General features: G+C 37.3%; 1 protein-coding gene and 1 non-coding gene across 2 annotated transcripts in view; both read left to right on the forward strand.

Moving 5' to 3' along the window:
* The first annotated feature begins 322 nt into the window (after positions 1-322).
* Positions 323-15,926, forward strand: part of ANKRD50 (ankyrin repeat domain 50) — a 32,676-nt gene continuing 17,072 nt past the window's right edge. The window contains exons 1-2 of the mRNA XM_030313111.2: positions 323-592; positions 2,105-3,051. Coding sequence (XP_030168971.1) covers positions 2,540-3,051 — 512 coding nt within the window. The 5' untranslated portion in view covers positions 323-592; positions 2,105-2,539. The remainder of the gene's footprint in view (positions 593-2,104; positions 3,052-15,926) is intronic.
* TRNAK-CUU lies at positions 10,598-10,670 on the forward strand. The gene has a single exon. It is a non-coding gene; the product is annotated as a tRNA-Lys (tRNA).

Consider the following 15,926-nt stretch of genomic DNA (forward strand, 5'->3'; position numbering starts at 1 on the left):
GGGGTGGGTGGGGGCAGCGACTCGCGTGAGCTCGGGGACGTGAGAACGCAGCCCCCGCCCCTTTCTCCTCCCCTCACAAAGGCGGGGCCCGAAAGCCACCCCCAGAAAGGTTCCCCCGCGAGGCGGGCAGCGGGTCCAGGCGCCCGCACACGCCCAGGCACCGGCGGCGACGGGCCGGCGCGCAGGGGGAGGGGAGGAGTAAGGGGAGGAGCCGGCGGGCGAAGAAAGGCCGAGCGGTCGGGTGGGGGCGGGGCCTGGGCTGGAGGGCGGGGCCACGGAGTGGGGCGGGGCGGAGCCGGCCGAGTCCCGGGCTGCCTGAGACAGTCACTGCCCTGACGGCGGCGGCGGCGGCGGTTGGCTGGTGGGGGTTGGGAGGAGCACGACCGAGGCTGCTGGGGCAGCTGGAACTGGCAGTTGCCGGGGGCCAACAGCAGGATCCGGAGCTGAGAGCGTGCCCCAGGCCGGGAGGAGGAGGAGGCTGCAGTTGGAGTCCCGAGAGCGCTGGCGGCCGCGGATTCTCAGAGGAGCAAGTGTCTGAGGCTTAGAGTCCGCAGCGGCGGCGGCGGCGGCCACGGCGGCGGCTGGGGCCGAGGTAACCGAGGGGCGGCATCGGCGGTAGAAGCGAGGCCCCTTCTCAGGTCGGAAGCTCGGGGGCTGTGGCTGGGCTCGAGGCTGACTCACCCACCCACCCTTTGCAGTCTCCGTCCCCTTCGTTCCGCCGTGGGTCCGGTGGGGGCGGGAACGGCGCGAGGGGTGGGGGCGCAGAACTGGGCGCCGACTGGAAGGCGACCCCTCATCTGGGATTGGCAAGGGCGTCGGGCACCCCCTCCCCCTCCAAAAGACACACCCCAAAATCTCGGGGCGGGGCGGGGTGTTGGGGCGTTCCCAGCCTTCTGGAAGGGAAGACCTCGGTGTAGAGGCTGCACCTCCGTCCGTGGCCTCTCCGAGGTGGCCCCCCTGTGGCTCCTTGAGGCTGCTCAAACCGAAGGTGGTTCCCGTCTCTGGGAATCCCGGAGTTCCTTTTGTCTATCAGCTGAAACTAGAGGCCGGAACTGTAGGCAAACACCCACCAGCCCTGAAGCATTCTACTCCTTATCCCTTTTCTGTCTCGGAAGGAATTCTCCCCGGCAGCCTTTTCTCCGGCCACAGTAGTAGATTCCATTCCTCACCCCCATCCGAAACATTTATCTTTGGCGCAGAGGAAGGAAGGATTCACGTTGTACTTGTATTTGGCTTTATCATTCTTGTTAAGATTATTCCCATCCTCCCCCTCTATTTTTTTTTAACCCATTCCCATCCAGCCGCAACCATAGTAATCATCCCCTAGATTTTGCAAACTATCAACAAAGAAGTGTGACTAGTCGAGTAAACAGAGTCCTTGACTGGCTGGACTGTGCAATTTAATAGAGCTTCCTTTAACTGGCGCTGTTCTACCAAGCTTGTCGGAAAGACCTTTTTGGCTAGAGTTAAGGATGTTACTGTGTGTGCATAAAGCCTTTTTTAAAAATCCAGGGTAACTGGATTAAAATGTAGCTGCTTGGGAAGCATAACCGTAGAGAAAGTAAAATACAGAAAGGAAAGTGGAATTATGATTCTGGGGGTAATTGTCCAACTTTTTTAAAGTGCCAAAGATGAAGTATGTGGATTTTCTTAAAGTATATGGGTTTTTGAGATTATTTTAACTGGCAAATTATATCCTTTTGTAAGCTTTTAAGTAAGTAAGCTCTTAACATATAATATTATGCACTAAGATATTTTTGTTTTATTTTAGTTACTTGTAGAAATTGTTGATTTCCCAGATATCTTAAAGCTAGGAACCTGTGAACAGGTTCATTAAGAATCAACGCTCCAACAAAATGGCATTTTATCAATACTTTGGATTAAGGATGTGTTAACAGTGGCCTGTCCTTTCTGCCACATAAAAGACCCTAATCTAAAACAGTTCCCTCCCTGGCAGTTGCCCAGATGCCTGAAAATGGCAAGGTCTAGTACTTTGAGTGACTGTCCTTCAACAAGAAATACAGAGCTACCTATCAACTGTATACGTGGGATCGCTTTGATGGCATTTACTGTAATGGACATCTTTTCTGCATCTAATTTTCAGATACAGAATTAACACTTGGAATCTGGAGAAGCATTTTGTACACATTGAAAGATTGGGCATTATCTTTAGTTTTCCAGATGTATTGTCTCATCTGCACACTTGAAACATCCACAATCACATAAACTCCAGATATAACCATGGAGTTATGTGACCCATCAAGATTTAGGAAAAGTATTGCCACGCTTTGGAACCAGGCAATTTTCCACCAGTTCAACAATTAAACTAATATATTTTCTGCTGATAATCAAGAGTAAAGAGCTAAATAAAGTCATGCACATTCGATTGGCAAATGGCATCTCTGGCTGTTGAGTTTTACTGTAACTGGTTACTGTATCATTCAGAGTCAACTTAATATGCAAGTTATGTCCTAATGGATGTAAAGACCTGTGTTGACGTATCCAGGATCTAGCAAATGTTGAAGATAAGAAACCTATTATGACTAATCCTTGGGAAGAGAAAGTCTGCAAAATGGCTCAAACGAGTTTACTGCAGGGGAAGCAGTTTTACTGTAGGGAGTGGGTTTTCCACAAGCTTCAGCATTGCCTCCAGGAGAAAACTAACTGCTGCAATAGTGCTGTCAACACACCATCCCTTGTAATGAATTCTGGGAATAATGCTAGTGTTGTCTCTGGAAAAGGAGCTGCCTGGGGTGTGTTGTTGGTAGGAGGGCCTGGCAGTGGCAAGACAGCCCTATGTACTGAGCTGTTGTGGCCAAGTTCACCTACGAGCTTGCAGAGAGGTTTACATCGCCAGGCTTTGGCCTTTCATTTCTGCAAAGCCCAGGACTCTGATACTTTGTGTGTTGGAGGGTTTGTTAGAGGTCTAGTTGCCCAGATCTGCCGCAGTGGACTACTCCAAGGATATGAGGATAAGCTAAGGGATCCAGCAGTCCAAAGCCTGTTACAGCCTGGAGAATGTGAAAGGAACCCAGCTGAAGCATTTAAAAGGTAACAATAAGAATGCCATGATTCTGGTTTCTAAGCAAAAATTAACGTGTTTTCTAGGTTTTTTTGTTTGTTTTAGTTTTTTGTCTGTTTAAATTTTGTGGGGTACCTGTACTACTGTGCATTTGGGGATAATCTGTAGTTGTAAATACACGTGTTACTTTGAGTATCGAAAACAAAATTTAAGCTTTGAATGTTGCACAGGATATGAATTAAAAGTATGTCTTTTCTTTTACTTCTTCAATAACAGAATATGAAACAGAAACTTAATTTTTATTTCAAACTTAGGACAATTGCTTATTTACTTACTTATTTTTCTAGTATTATCTATAATTGGTAAGGGATATTTCTTATGGTAGAAAAAACCATTTAGCTGCTTGGAAAATAGGCTGCATTTTCAGGGAAGGCATATTATAAATGGTGCTGAATTTAGAGGAACTCTCAGCGTAGAATCTAATCTTTTTTGCTTATAGTAGTCTTTCTTCAAGTTATTTTTGAAAGAGATCATTGGCCATTGAGAATCTGAAGAAAATCTATGTTTGGGATTTATTCCCCTATTGAGTAAACAAAAAGTTAAGTAGTACTTTTAAATATGTGATATTTATAAAATAATGAAAATCTGGCATAATTTTACTACTTTTAGTGAGTGATATGGAAAACAACTTTTTTTCTAACCTCAATTAAGCATTTTTCCTTTGGTAAATGGAGTGGTCTAGGAGGGGAGTAAGTTGCTTTTCAGAGTTGTTGCAGATTCAAAGTGTATTCAAGAAGACATGATGCCTTGAAAATAATTTTTTGCCTATCAACCCTCTGCTTGTTAAAAGAAGCAGGCAGATTGTTATTTTTGTGCTTGCTATTGACTCACTGCTGCTTGAATTACTCATTTTGTGTATACTTTTATTTCTACACAGTAAGTAGCTCTTAGCAGGTGGAAGATTGTTCCCCAAAGATGTAGGCATACTGTGCGATGGAAGTTAGCATACGTGTGTGTATATGTGGCTGTATGTGTCTGTCTCTCTGTGTGTCTCTAGGAGTCTTTTGAGTAGGATTTGAATTGCTGTGAAATGAGTGATATTTGTTTTTATGATGTCTTCAGATTTAATGGTATGAAAAACGTAAGTTTTAAGTGGTGTTGAAAATATTAACAATAATAGCAAACGCTATGTGTCAGTGTTCTAAAAGATTTACGAATATTAACTTATTTCATTTTCATCGCAATCCTATGAGGTAGGTACTTTTATTATTCCCATTTCATGGATGAGGAAACTGAGACACAGAAAGCTTGGTAACTTGTCCAAGGTTACAGTCTTGTATGTGGCAGGCAGAGCTGGGATTTGAAGAATGTGTACATGTATACAGGTTTGTAATCATAGAAATTCTTTGAAGGACTAGAGGGGGAGAGTAGATTAGAATTTGTGGAGGACGGGGGGGTGTGTCACAGTTGTGATTTGAGTGGAGTTTTCAGATTGCCCATATAAGTGACAGAGTAGTAGTCTGGAATGATCTTTATGGATAGTGGTACGGAATTCAGACGTGGGAGGGGTATATTAAAGTCAGCCAAAGAGATGTGTCTTTGAGAGGTGTGCTATTCTTGCAGATTTTTTAATGTTTAAGTGCAGTCCAGTAAAATTCAGGGCAAATCTCTTATCTTTTGCTCTTAGCCACCAACATCAGGGTTAAAACTATTCAATCATTTTTAAATAAGAAGGAAATCCGTTAGGTGATAACTGGTGCACAAATAGGAGATACTGGCTTCAGTGGACAGTTTTAAATATGGAATGTGTTTATTCAATAACGTAGTCTTCAATATGTAAAACTTTACCTTTCAAGAGACTTAAAAGTCTCTGGGCATAAGCGGCTCTTTTCCTATTGACTTCCTACTTTTTCTGAAGATACTGTCACTAGTTGAAGAACTGAATTTTCATTTCTTATAATTTCATTTCTTAGAACTTACTTGGATTTAACACCTTAGAAAATCAGTTTCAAAGAGCTTAGCTAACTACGTTAAACTTAGTCCGACTAAATTCGGTAATTATACATTTTATTTTATTGAAATTTATATGTAAATTTCTAATGCCTTTAAATATTTAAAATCATGTCTAATTGTACATTTTTGCTATATTCTGATCTTGAGCAGACCTTTCTGTATGGTATCATAGGTTTTCCTGAAAAAGGTCCGTCTACTGAGATGGTCCTGTTTTTTTTTTTTTTTTTCCTGTGTAAATTTTAGTTATCAAATAATTGAAGAGAAATGAGAAGCAATTAGAGCTATATGTGAAAACCACACCGGTGCTGATTTTCTGATTGACAGAAAGAGCTAACCACTTTGTATTCCCAGGCTGTACTTTGGTAGAGGAAGCACAGCCTTTTTTTTGGACCATTTTGGTGATCTTAATCTCCTTCTGGATCTTTCAAAAGCCTGGGTTACTTTCTTTCTTCATCATTAAAGTAGTTAATCATTAAATAAATTAGGTAACTCTGATACTGTAACAACTGTTTCTGATAATTCATAGAGTACATTTCCTCTAAGACTCTGAAGCTTTCATATAACCATAGTCAAATGCAAGTATGAGAATACAAATCACAGTTAAAGAGAAATATTTTTGCATCGTCTATGGCATTAGATAATCTAAGCCTTTACTTTTGGATAGCCAAGATTTTATTGTACGTTCTATTACAGTAGGTTCTATTTGTGGTTGATTTTTGTTAAATAAGGCCTTAGAGAATTTTAATAGGAATCTATTTTGTGTAGGCAGGGAGAAATGTAATTCAACAGGTAGATAATCATTGCTTTCGAGAAGTTATAATATTTTGAGAGAGACAGATCAAAGTGATATGATGGGAGATGAAATATAAACAAAGAGAAGTAAAATCTTTTTTTGCTTTTGAAAAAAATTCAAAACCCACTTTATTACTTTTTTAACATCTATCTAACACTTGATAATATTAATGGTTTCATATATTCATTTGTAAAACAATTTAATAGTAATAGAAAATTGATAAAGAGAAATCTTAGTTCTTGACAGATGAACAAAGTTGGGGAAATTGCAGAGAAGTGATTCCGTAATGAATGCATTTTATAAACTTTTCTTCAGTTTTACTTCCTAATTATTTACCTAGTTTTTATGTTTAATGATACTAGATAGAATACGTAGTGCCACAAAAAAACTTCTTACATGAAATCATATACCTACGTGGTAACTTGTTAATTGCTGGTGTATTGAAATCACTTTTTCTCTATGATAAGAAAAATGAGAGGAATGTCATTTTAATCTAGTTAAATGCTGCTACTTTCTTTCCCCTCTGACATGATATCACAATTCTTAGACATAGTAGTCACAAAATTTATTCTGACTTTCATTAATTCTTACAGCAAATATTTGAGAGCCTTTTGTGTTTTAAACACAGTTGAGCTGGAGATATTTATTGAGAACCTTCTGTGTGTTCAGTTCAGTTGTAGATAAATCAGTGAGTTGAACAGACAAAATACCCTGCCTTCATGGAGCTTAAATTCTTATAATATTTATCTTATTTCTATAAAGAGAAATAATATTTGGGATAAATGCCTGTTACAGTGTTCATGCAACACATAAATGTTTTAAGACTAGTGTAAGGAATTATATGATCTGCTAAAGGGAGTGATGAATGAAGACCTATTAATTTCTTTTTTTCCCTTTTCCATTTTTCTATCTTGATTAGTGAAGGTGCAAAGCTATTGTTACTGTGTTTAGATTTTTTTTTTCTCCTCATTTCTGTTGGTGGAACTAAGATGGTTTAATTGATGACAATTAACACTTTTACCTGAAAACCAAAGGCTGATTTCTTTCCTTCTGCCTTTCCCTTCACACTCTTATTGCAAAACTTTGTATATTTTGTGTATTTTCTAGAGTGTGTGTTAGAGTTTCCTGGTAGTCATATAACTGTAAGCCAAATCCCAGTTATTTTTGACAGAAGTATGAAGGCATCTAAGTTTAGGGAAAGTGAGAAGGAGTGGAGTAGTTTCAGATCTTGTGACTGGTTTAGAAGCACAACTGAACATGATTATTTCATTCAACTAGAAACTCCTTTCTGGATCTTACTATCATAGTTATTGTACCCATGGATCTTCTTGGAGATTTAAATGGATGTGGAACTGGGAAATACAAATTTTTGCTTCTGGTAGACACTATTCTCTAATTTTTATTTCTAGTTAAAAATCTGCCAGACCAGGTTATTAGTTTTCTATGTGTGATGTCAATTTTCCAGATTTGAGTAAAAAGATTTTGTTCTGTGTAATGTGTAAGTGGAATAAAATTGTGATGAAGAATTAGGTAACTGACTCTAAACTTTGAGAGTTTAGCCAAAAAAAAGTTGTGTTGGTAGTGAAAGGCTTGTTAAGTGAAAGTAGCTTGTTAAGAAAAGAATTGGAAACTGGAAGACCAAACTGACATTTGTGTTTTATGTCAAATAGGAACCCTGAAGTGGTTGAATCTTCTTTCTGATTTTTTTATTTCCTTCTCTTTGAACATTTATAGTTTTTCAGTTGTATCTCTTTAGATTTTTAGCTTCTTTAGTTATTTATGCGTATATCTTCTGTTATCTCTTCTATTAGGCATATGCTTCTTCATGACGTTATTCATGACTGATTAATTTTTTATATTTACCATAGTGCTTTGAACAGCACTTTGCATGTAGTAAGTGTTAAATGATTATCATTTGAATGAGAGAATAAAGCTACTTACCTATCTAGAATATGTTTGAACCTAATTGAAGGATAGCTGAAGCTCTTGCATAAGGAAGGGAATTGAAATGTTATATCATTTAGGTCAGTTTTCAGTGTAGACCAGACTGGTATAGTGATTATTAATTTATTAACCTGCCGTGTGTACTCTTTAGCATGTATGAATATGGCATTGGTCCAGATAGTTTTAAGTGGCCAGATGTCTATCTTCTGTCTCAACTGGCTGCAAGTATTTTTGGCTTACTCAACAAAGGGACTAAGAACAGAATGAGATTGGAACGTGTGCTTCCTTTTTACCCTCCTTTGTGGGGTATTTTCAAGGCAAAATATTCCCTTTCCATCGTCTGTCTGGTATAACTAGTACTATTTAAGATAGCCATCATTATCCATTCTTCAATATTACCAGATTAAAAGATCTTGTAAAGTGTCTTTGCAGTTCACATTTTAAATGAAATAAATGAATTAACGTAATTTTCAAAATCAAAATTCTACATTTCTTTTAGTCTAACATAGTCATTTTTCACCAAATTGTTGTTTCCAACTTTTGACCATGTTATTTTTACTTTAAGATGGACTGCCATTCATTCAGGACCTCCCACTTTCCCTTCCTAAAACCTTTTGTTTCTACCCTTGATGGGTTCTTTTTTATGCTTCATATCTAAGTGCTGCTTCCTTTGGTTCCTGTTGCTCCTCCATAAAATTTGCTGAAACGTTCCTCAACCTTTAATCACTTATGCTATAATGGCATAACATATTCCTCCATATTTATGTTATTTAATTTCAGTCACATTTTTAGTTCTGCTTGGCCATTCTTCCATTTACTTCTTAGTAACTCTGTGTTTTGTTTTGTTTTGTTTTGTTTTGTTTTGTTTTGTTTTAGACCAGAGAGAGTAAAGTTATTCCCTACAGGTTGAATACTTTTACCCAATTCAGGAAATTTCATACACACATCCAGATTTCTGGTTTTTCTTGGGAAAAAAGTGGAAATTTTGACAAAATTAGGTTCTCATTCTCTTGAATCAGTAATCTAGTGGAGCCATGTTAGCTGCTGTCTTCAGCTGGGGCCTACATGCCCTAATTTGATTCATCCCCCCAACTCTGTTATTCTATTCCACGACCACTTTACCTGTTCATATGTGCCAGCCTAGCTGCTGCTGGCATTTTCAAACACAAACGTGTTTCCTAGTACTCTGACAAAAAGTGTATTTTTTTTTATTTCCTACCAGATCTTCATATCATCTCTAATTTGTGTACACAAGTCCTACTACTTATGTGTCACCTCATTTCTTAGTGAAGTCTGACTTCTAGATGTGTATATTCACAGAAAGATGTTTGTGCAGAGTAGCTTCTGAACTCATTGCTCACTCTATCTTAGCCTTAGATGATACATTCTAGAACTTTTTTCATTATCTGTAATTTCTTCCTTTCAAAATCCTCTATGTTCTTTGGTCTCTCTCCCTCTAGGTACTCTCTCGGTGTTTGTCCATGGAAGCTTACTTAGATCTTCTCTCTTTATACATATTCATTCCTTCAATAATTTTATTTATTTACATGGCTACCAGCGTTCATATCTAGTATGATAACAATCGAATCTGCACCAACATATCTAATATGATAGCAATCAAATCTGCGTCAACAGCTTTTATCCTCGCCCTGATCAACAAGTATCTTTTCACTGGAGTGTTCTTCACTAACCTTGCTGTGTTTTTCAAATCAGCATCTCTTTCAGCATTTCTATTCATTGGCTCACTCATTTATTTCTGAAACATATTCTGCACCTGCTCTGTGCCAGATAAGTGGTCAGTGTCAGGGCTAAAGTTGTAAGCCAAACAGTTAAGTGGTAGGGGCGAGAGGGAAGTACATTGAACAAATAATCACAAAAATAAATGTAGAAATGCAGGCTTAACAAGTGCCAAGATGGAAGGATACAGGATAAAAGCATATAATCTGAAGCCTGATCATTATTTGGAAATGTGGGAAAAGTGACTCTTCATCTAAGTTATTTCTTAATTCTTGTTTCCTAGACTCTGCTTAAAAGTGTGATCTTAAGATAAACATTATCAACATTACTTTTGGAGGTTATTAGAAATGCAGAATCTGAGGTCTGTTGAATCTCAGTCTGCCTTTTAACCCATTTCCTAAGTGAGTGAATCCTGTGCATATTGAAGTTTAAGAAGCACTGCCCTAGGCTTGTTTCTAGAGTTTGCTTTGATTATTTTCTCTTATATTACTTTATTCTAAAGCATTTAATCCTTTTCTTGGAATGTTTCTTGAATCTTTTACCCTAATCTAGAATATTATTTATCTACTCCTAGAAGTAATTTTAGCCTCTCTATCTTCTAATTCCTTTTGTTCATAGTTTTACCATAGTAAAACAGTGCTTTCTTTAGGTCCTTCTTCTGAAGACTGTGATAACTTATACAACAAATTCAGATTTCTCTGCCTACCTCTATTGAAAGGTCTGGATAATTTCATTTTGTTCTTTTAAAGTATGTTTCGTGTTTCCAAAACTTGATTAGAACACATAAGTTCATTTATTGTTTCAAGAAACATTTTAAGCATATGAGAGAATGTTAAAGTCTTTAGGAGATATGAGAAGTAAGAATATTCTTATTTTTCTTAGGGTTTAGTAAGAACTTCATATATATAATAAGGATATAGATTTTTTTTGTTATTTATATTACAGGGTTTTTTTTCAGTTTTTTTTAGCATTTTTGCTGTTTTTTTAAAAAAATATGAAATAAGATGGTTTCTATATGGTAAAGTGGTTTGATTTTATGAAGTAAAATAAGTAAATACTTTTCTGCCATTAAAAATATCTTAAAGGGTGCCTGGCTGGCTTAGTTGGTAGAGCATGCAACTCTTGATCTCAAGGTTGTGAGTTCGAGCCTCATGTTGGGCATAGAGCTTACATTAAAAAAATAAAAATATCTTTGGGTGCCTGGGTGTCTCAGTCTGTTAAGCTTCTGACTTCAGCTCAGGTCATGATCTCACGGTCCATGAGTTCGAGCCTCGCATTGGGCTCTGTGCTGACAGCACAGAGCCTGGAACCTGGAGCCTGCTTTGGATTCTCTGTCTCCCTTTCTCTCTCTCCACCGCTTCCCTACTTGCACTCTGTCTGTCTGTCTCTCTCTCAAAAATAAATAAACATTAAAAAAATTTAAAAAATATATCTTTGAAATATATTCTGATTGGTTGCCTGTTTACCCTACAGTTCTAGTTATCTTTGACCATACTATATATAATTGTCTTAAATTTTAAATCAATTTGTCTTTCATGTTATTCTAATCTCAGAAATATTCTAATGTTATTTTTTTCTACTGTATATGTGTATAGTTAAGTATAATCATTGGTAAAAAGATAGGATTTTAAATCCTCATGTAATTGCTTAATAAAAATAAGTATTAATTAGGAGAACTAATTATACGTTACTTGTGGCTATCTAGAAGAACAATTTGGAGCTTTCCAGAAACTACTGACCTTTTACAGTTATGACTCATGATTTGAATACATGGAAACTGTGGTAGATTGAATTATTTGTTTTTGTTCTTCATCTCTCCGTGTATTCTTGGTCTTTGCCATATGATATTGGAAGTCCTTCTACTAGAGGAGAAGTATACTTCTCTGCCTTTTTCTGTTTGGGTCAACCATCTCATTTGCTTTGGCCGGTGGGATGTCAGTAGACAGGATCCAAACAGAGGCTTAAAATGTGCACGAGTAGTTGGGCTTATCCTCTTTGCTTCTAGCATCACCATGAGAATGACATGCCTTGGGTAGCTTCTTGGCTCAAGAAGATGAGAGAGATGTGGAACCAATGATATGCCACTGTTGTAAAAATTGCTAACAATAAAAAAACTAAGGAAATAATATTTCATATCGAAACCCATAATTTTCTTCAAAAATTTAGGAATCATCATTGATTCCTCAGTTTCACTCATTCACTACACTCAATCCATTAGCTACTTTTGTTTTATTTCAATGATAAAAGTACCTTCACTTCTCTGCATCCCCATTGCTGCTACTCCTATTCTTTCTTGCCTAGCTTGCTGCAGTCGCCTCCCAAAATGGTCTTCCTGTTGCTATTATTGTCCCTCTTATCTTTACAAAGTGTTAAAGTATCAGGTCATATTAGTTACCTGCTTAAAACCTGCCAATGGCTTCTGACTACCTTAAGAATAAAATCTAAGCTTTACATGGTCCAGTCTTTGCCTACCCTTTGACCTCAGCTTGTATCACTTTCATCCTTGCTCATTGTTCTGCATCCACATCATTACCCTTATCATGTTTTGAAATAGGTGACATTCCAGCCAGCAGATTTTTATATGGCTACTTGTCTGGTATCACTTAGGTGCCAGCCTTAATATTACCTCCTCAGAGAGCCTTTCCTTTCCATCAAGTCTTTGAGACATCTCCCCACCCAGTCAGTTTCTTAAATCAGATCCTCCCACTTTGTTTTCTTTATTTCTTAATTTTCAGTGTCTAGCATGATCTGAAGTTATTTTGCTTCATGTGTTTACTTTGACTTTCTGCCTACCTACTGGAATGAGCAGACTACCTACCTGACTTGTTCCCTTTATATCTCCAGAACATAGATTATAGAAGACAGTAACTATTTCTTGAATTGAGGGAATAACTATGTTTTAATTAAAAAACATCATAAATTTGGTCACATTTATAATTTGTGTTGCTCTAACCACATTCCGTTTGAAATAGTACATGTTTTTCTGCAGAGTGATTTATACATATAGATTATATAGTTATTAATGACAGAGATCCATTTGAACCAGTATTTTTTTTATTTTGTTTGTTGTTTCTTACAATGCATGCTAAAATTAATTTTTATAAAATGGAAAACTTTTTAGCGGCATCCGATTTATATTCTATGATGTAAATCATGAGGTCACATTTTGCCTATCTTCTATAAATCCCTAGTTTCTTCTGTGTTTCATAGTTTCATTCCTATAAATCTTTCTGAGATTATCATTTAAAATTTATATTCATTAGAAAAGAGAAAAAATGTAGCTTAAATCTCAGTTATGATGTTTATTAATTGCTACTTTAGCGAGAGAAACAACTCGCACACCATAGACTTCACAGGAATTGAAACATAAAAATTAATGACACCAAGTACAAGAAATGGTTGCAGAAAAAGAATTTGTGGAGAACATGATTGTTCCTATCCCTGAAGTTTATCATTTATACAGGAAAATAAATAAAATAAGAAAACAAATATGCATCTACCTACCTATTTTGCTATATTTACTTTAAATCTAGATTTACTATTTTGTTTTAAAGAAAAAATAAGGGTGCCTGGGTGGCTCAGTTGAGCCTGCCACTCTTGATCTCAGGGTTGTAGGTTCAATTTCTACGTTGGGTGTAGCAATTACTTAAAAATAAAATCTTAGGGGACATTGGGTGGTTCAGTTAAGCATACAACTCTTGATATCGGCTCAGGTAATGATCTCACAATTTGTGAGATCGAGCCCCGTGTTGGGCTCAGCGCTGACAGAACTGGATCCTGCTTGAGATTCTCTCTCCCTATCTGCCCCTCCCCCTGCACAGACTCCCTCTCTGTCTCAAAATAAATAATTAAACATTAAAAAAAAAAATCTACATTTGAATCTTCCCTGGTATCCCTTGCTAATTTTGACCTACTCACACCCATAAGATGACCCCTCTTATGGAGGCTGAGTGGCTCATTTCAGTTAAACGTCTACTTCGGCTCAGGTCATGATCTCACAACTCTTGAGTTCAAACCCCATTTTGGGGCTCTGTGCTGACAGCTCAGCCTGGAGCCTACTTCAGATTTTGTCTCCGGCTCTCTCTGTCCCTCCTCTGCTCACGCACTGTCTTTCTCTCCCTCTCTCTCTCTCTCTCTCTCTCTCTCTCAAATATAAATAAACATTTAAAAAAATTGAAATTTGAACTAATAAAATTTTAAAATAATGTATTAATAAATATTTAATAATAAATTCATTACATATGAACATAAGTAACATTTTAATGACAGAATGAATATTGTCAAAAAAAGAATACACAAAGTTAAAAGAACGTTGTTTTACCTTTTTTTCAAATCTTTTTAATATTAGGCTTATTATATTGGATTATCATCTCTGCTTTTGAATGCAGCCTCTGGAAAACTCCACTCTATCCTTGAGAGAGAACTACAATGAAAAAGCAAATCACATCTTAGTTTTATTCTGACTCTGAAATGCTCTAGGGTATAGGATACCCTTAGGGACCCTCACACCACACTTTGAAAACCACTGTTCTATATAAATGGTGTTGTGTTGCTAGCAGTATTCTGTAATGTTTTCTGTGTAACATTTTTTTTTTACATTGTTCATGTTGTTACACGTTCTATATGATTCATCTTCACTACTATATAATATATAACTCCAGTCTGTATAATTCACTTGTTGTTGTCATGTTGATACTCATTTAAGATGTATTTAGCATTTTAACTTTTGTGAAACAGTACTGCTGGGCTCCTGGGTAGCTCAGTCAGTTTAGCGTCTGACTCTTGATTTCCGCTCAGATCACGATCCCAGAGTCATGGGGTTGAGTTCCAAGATAGTTTCTGTGCTGAGCTCGAAGCTTGCTTAAGATTCTCTCTTTTTCCCCTGTGCCCCTCCCCTCCCCCCCACTCTCTAAAACAAGCAAACAAACAAAAAACCACAGTGCTGCTAAGAACATTCTTGGATACTCTCTTGGACATATACTAGGAGGAAAGTAGCAAAGGGTAACTCCAAATTGCATAGTTAGAAGTGAAATTTGGAATCATAGGGTATGTATATTCATCTTCAGCTCTGTGAGATAGCACTAAAGCTTTGACATTATATCAGTTTGTCCTCATAGATGTGTGTGCTGTATTGTCATTGTTCTTTGTGTTTTAGAAAGCGAATGTGAAATGATAACTTACTATTTTAAACATCTTTGATCCTTTGGCACTTGTCATTTTGTCTGTGAAAATTTTGTTTTGAAATGTAAAGAGCGAGTATTTTTTAGTTATTTCCTTTATGTTTTACCTTTTTTGGGTCTTAATATTTAAAAACGTGTTCTCTACTTGGTTGTTCTACTGGCATTTGTTGAGTGGCATGTCTTTCACTATTAATCTATAATACCACTGTGAGATACACATACATACATATGTATTTCTGAGTTCTTTTACATTGGTCTATTCATTCATTCATTCATTCATTCATTTATCAATTATATATTGATGCTAGGAATGTACCAGATGTCATACTGGTATATGTTAGTAAGTAAAAATGGAAATGTCAAACGTATTTATTGAGCTTACATTTTGAGGGTTGGAGTACGTGGCTGGTAGAAAATAAAATGTTAACAATATATAGCATATCTATTGGCAATAAATACTGTATGGAAGATCAAGCTAGAGTAAGGAGGAGAGTAGTGATGTACTGGGTAGGTTGTGGGAGAAGAATTATTATTTTATATGGGGGAGATTAAGATATTGTGGAGAAAGTTTCTGACAAGAATTTCCAGACTGAGGAAGTACTAAGTGAAAAGTCCTGAGGTGGGAGTTGGCTTAATATAATCCAAGAAAAAAACAGGATTTTTTTTGGAGAGCCTGTGTGGCTAGAACAGAGTGAACAAAGGAGTATGTGTAGGAGACAGGTAGAGAAATAGGATTCATACAATGTATGCACTTCGAGGCTATTGTAAGCACATTTATTTTTACTTTCAGTAGATTGGAAGACATCAGGTCTTTCCAACAGAGTAGTAACATCATCTGGTTTAATTAACTGTTTACTTTTTGAGAATTGGGTTGAAGGTGGAAACAAGGGAATCAGTACCTAGCCAGTGCAGTAATGGAGGTAAGAGGCAATGGTGCTTGGATTTGGGTCAAGTGGTTGATTATTTTTAAGATTTAGCTGGTAGCACATTGGATGTGAAGTATGAAAAGGAAAAAAAGGATTAAAGGATGATTCTAAAATTTTTGGCCTGAGAAACTGAAAGGATAGGATTGCTCTTTACTGGAAAGAAGAAGACTAAGGTAGGAGCAAGATGAGGATTAGAGGTCTGAAGTTTAGGTTTTAATATGTTCAAGATTAGACAACTAAGCAGAGAAGTGGAGTAAGAAGTTAGACTCACAGTCTGGATGAAGAAAAGAGGTGCTGACTGTGTATATAAA

Source organism: Lynx canadensis, chromosome B1, assembly GCF_007474595.2.
Source record: "Lynx canadensis isolate LIC74 chromosome B1, mLynCan4.pri.v2, whole genome shotgun sequence".
Lineage (NCBI taxonomy): Eukaryota > Metazoa > Chordata > Mammalia > Carnivora > Felidae > Lynx > Lynx canadensis.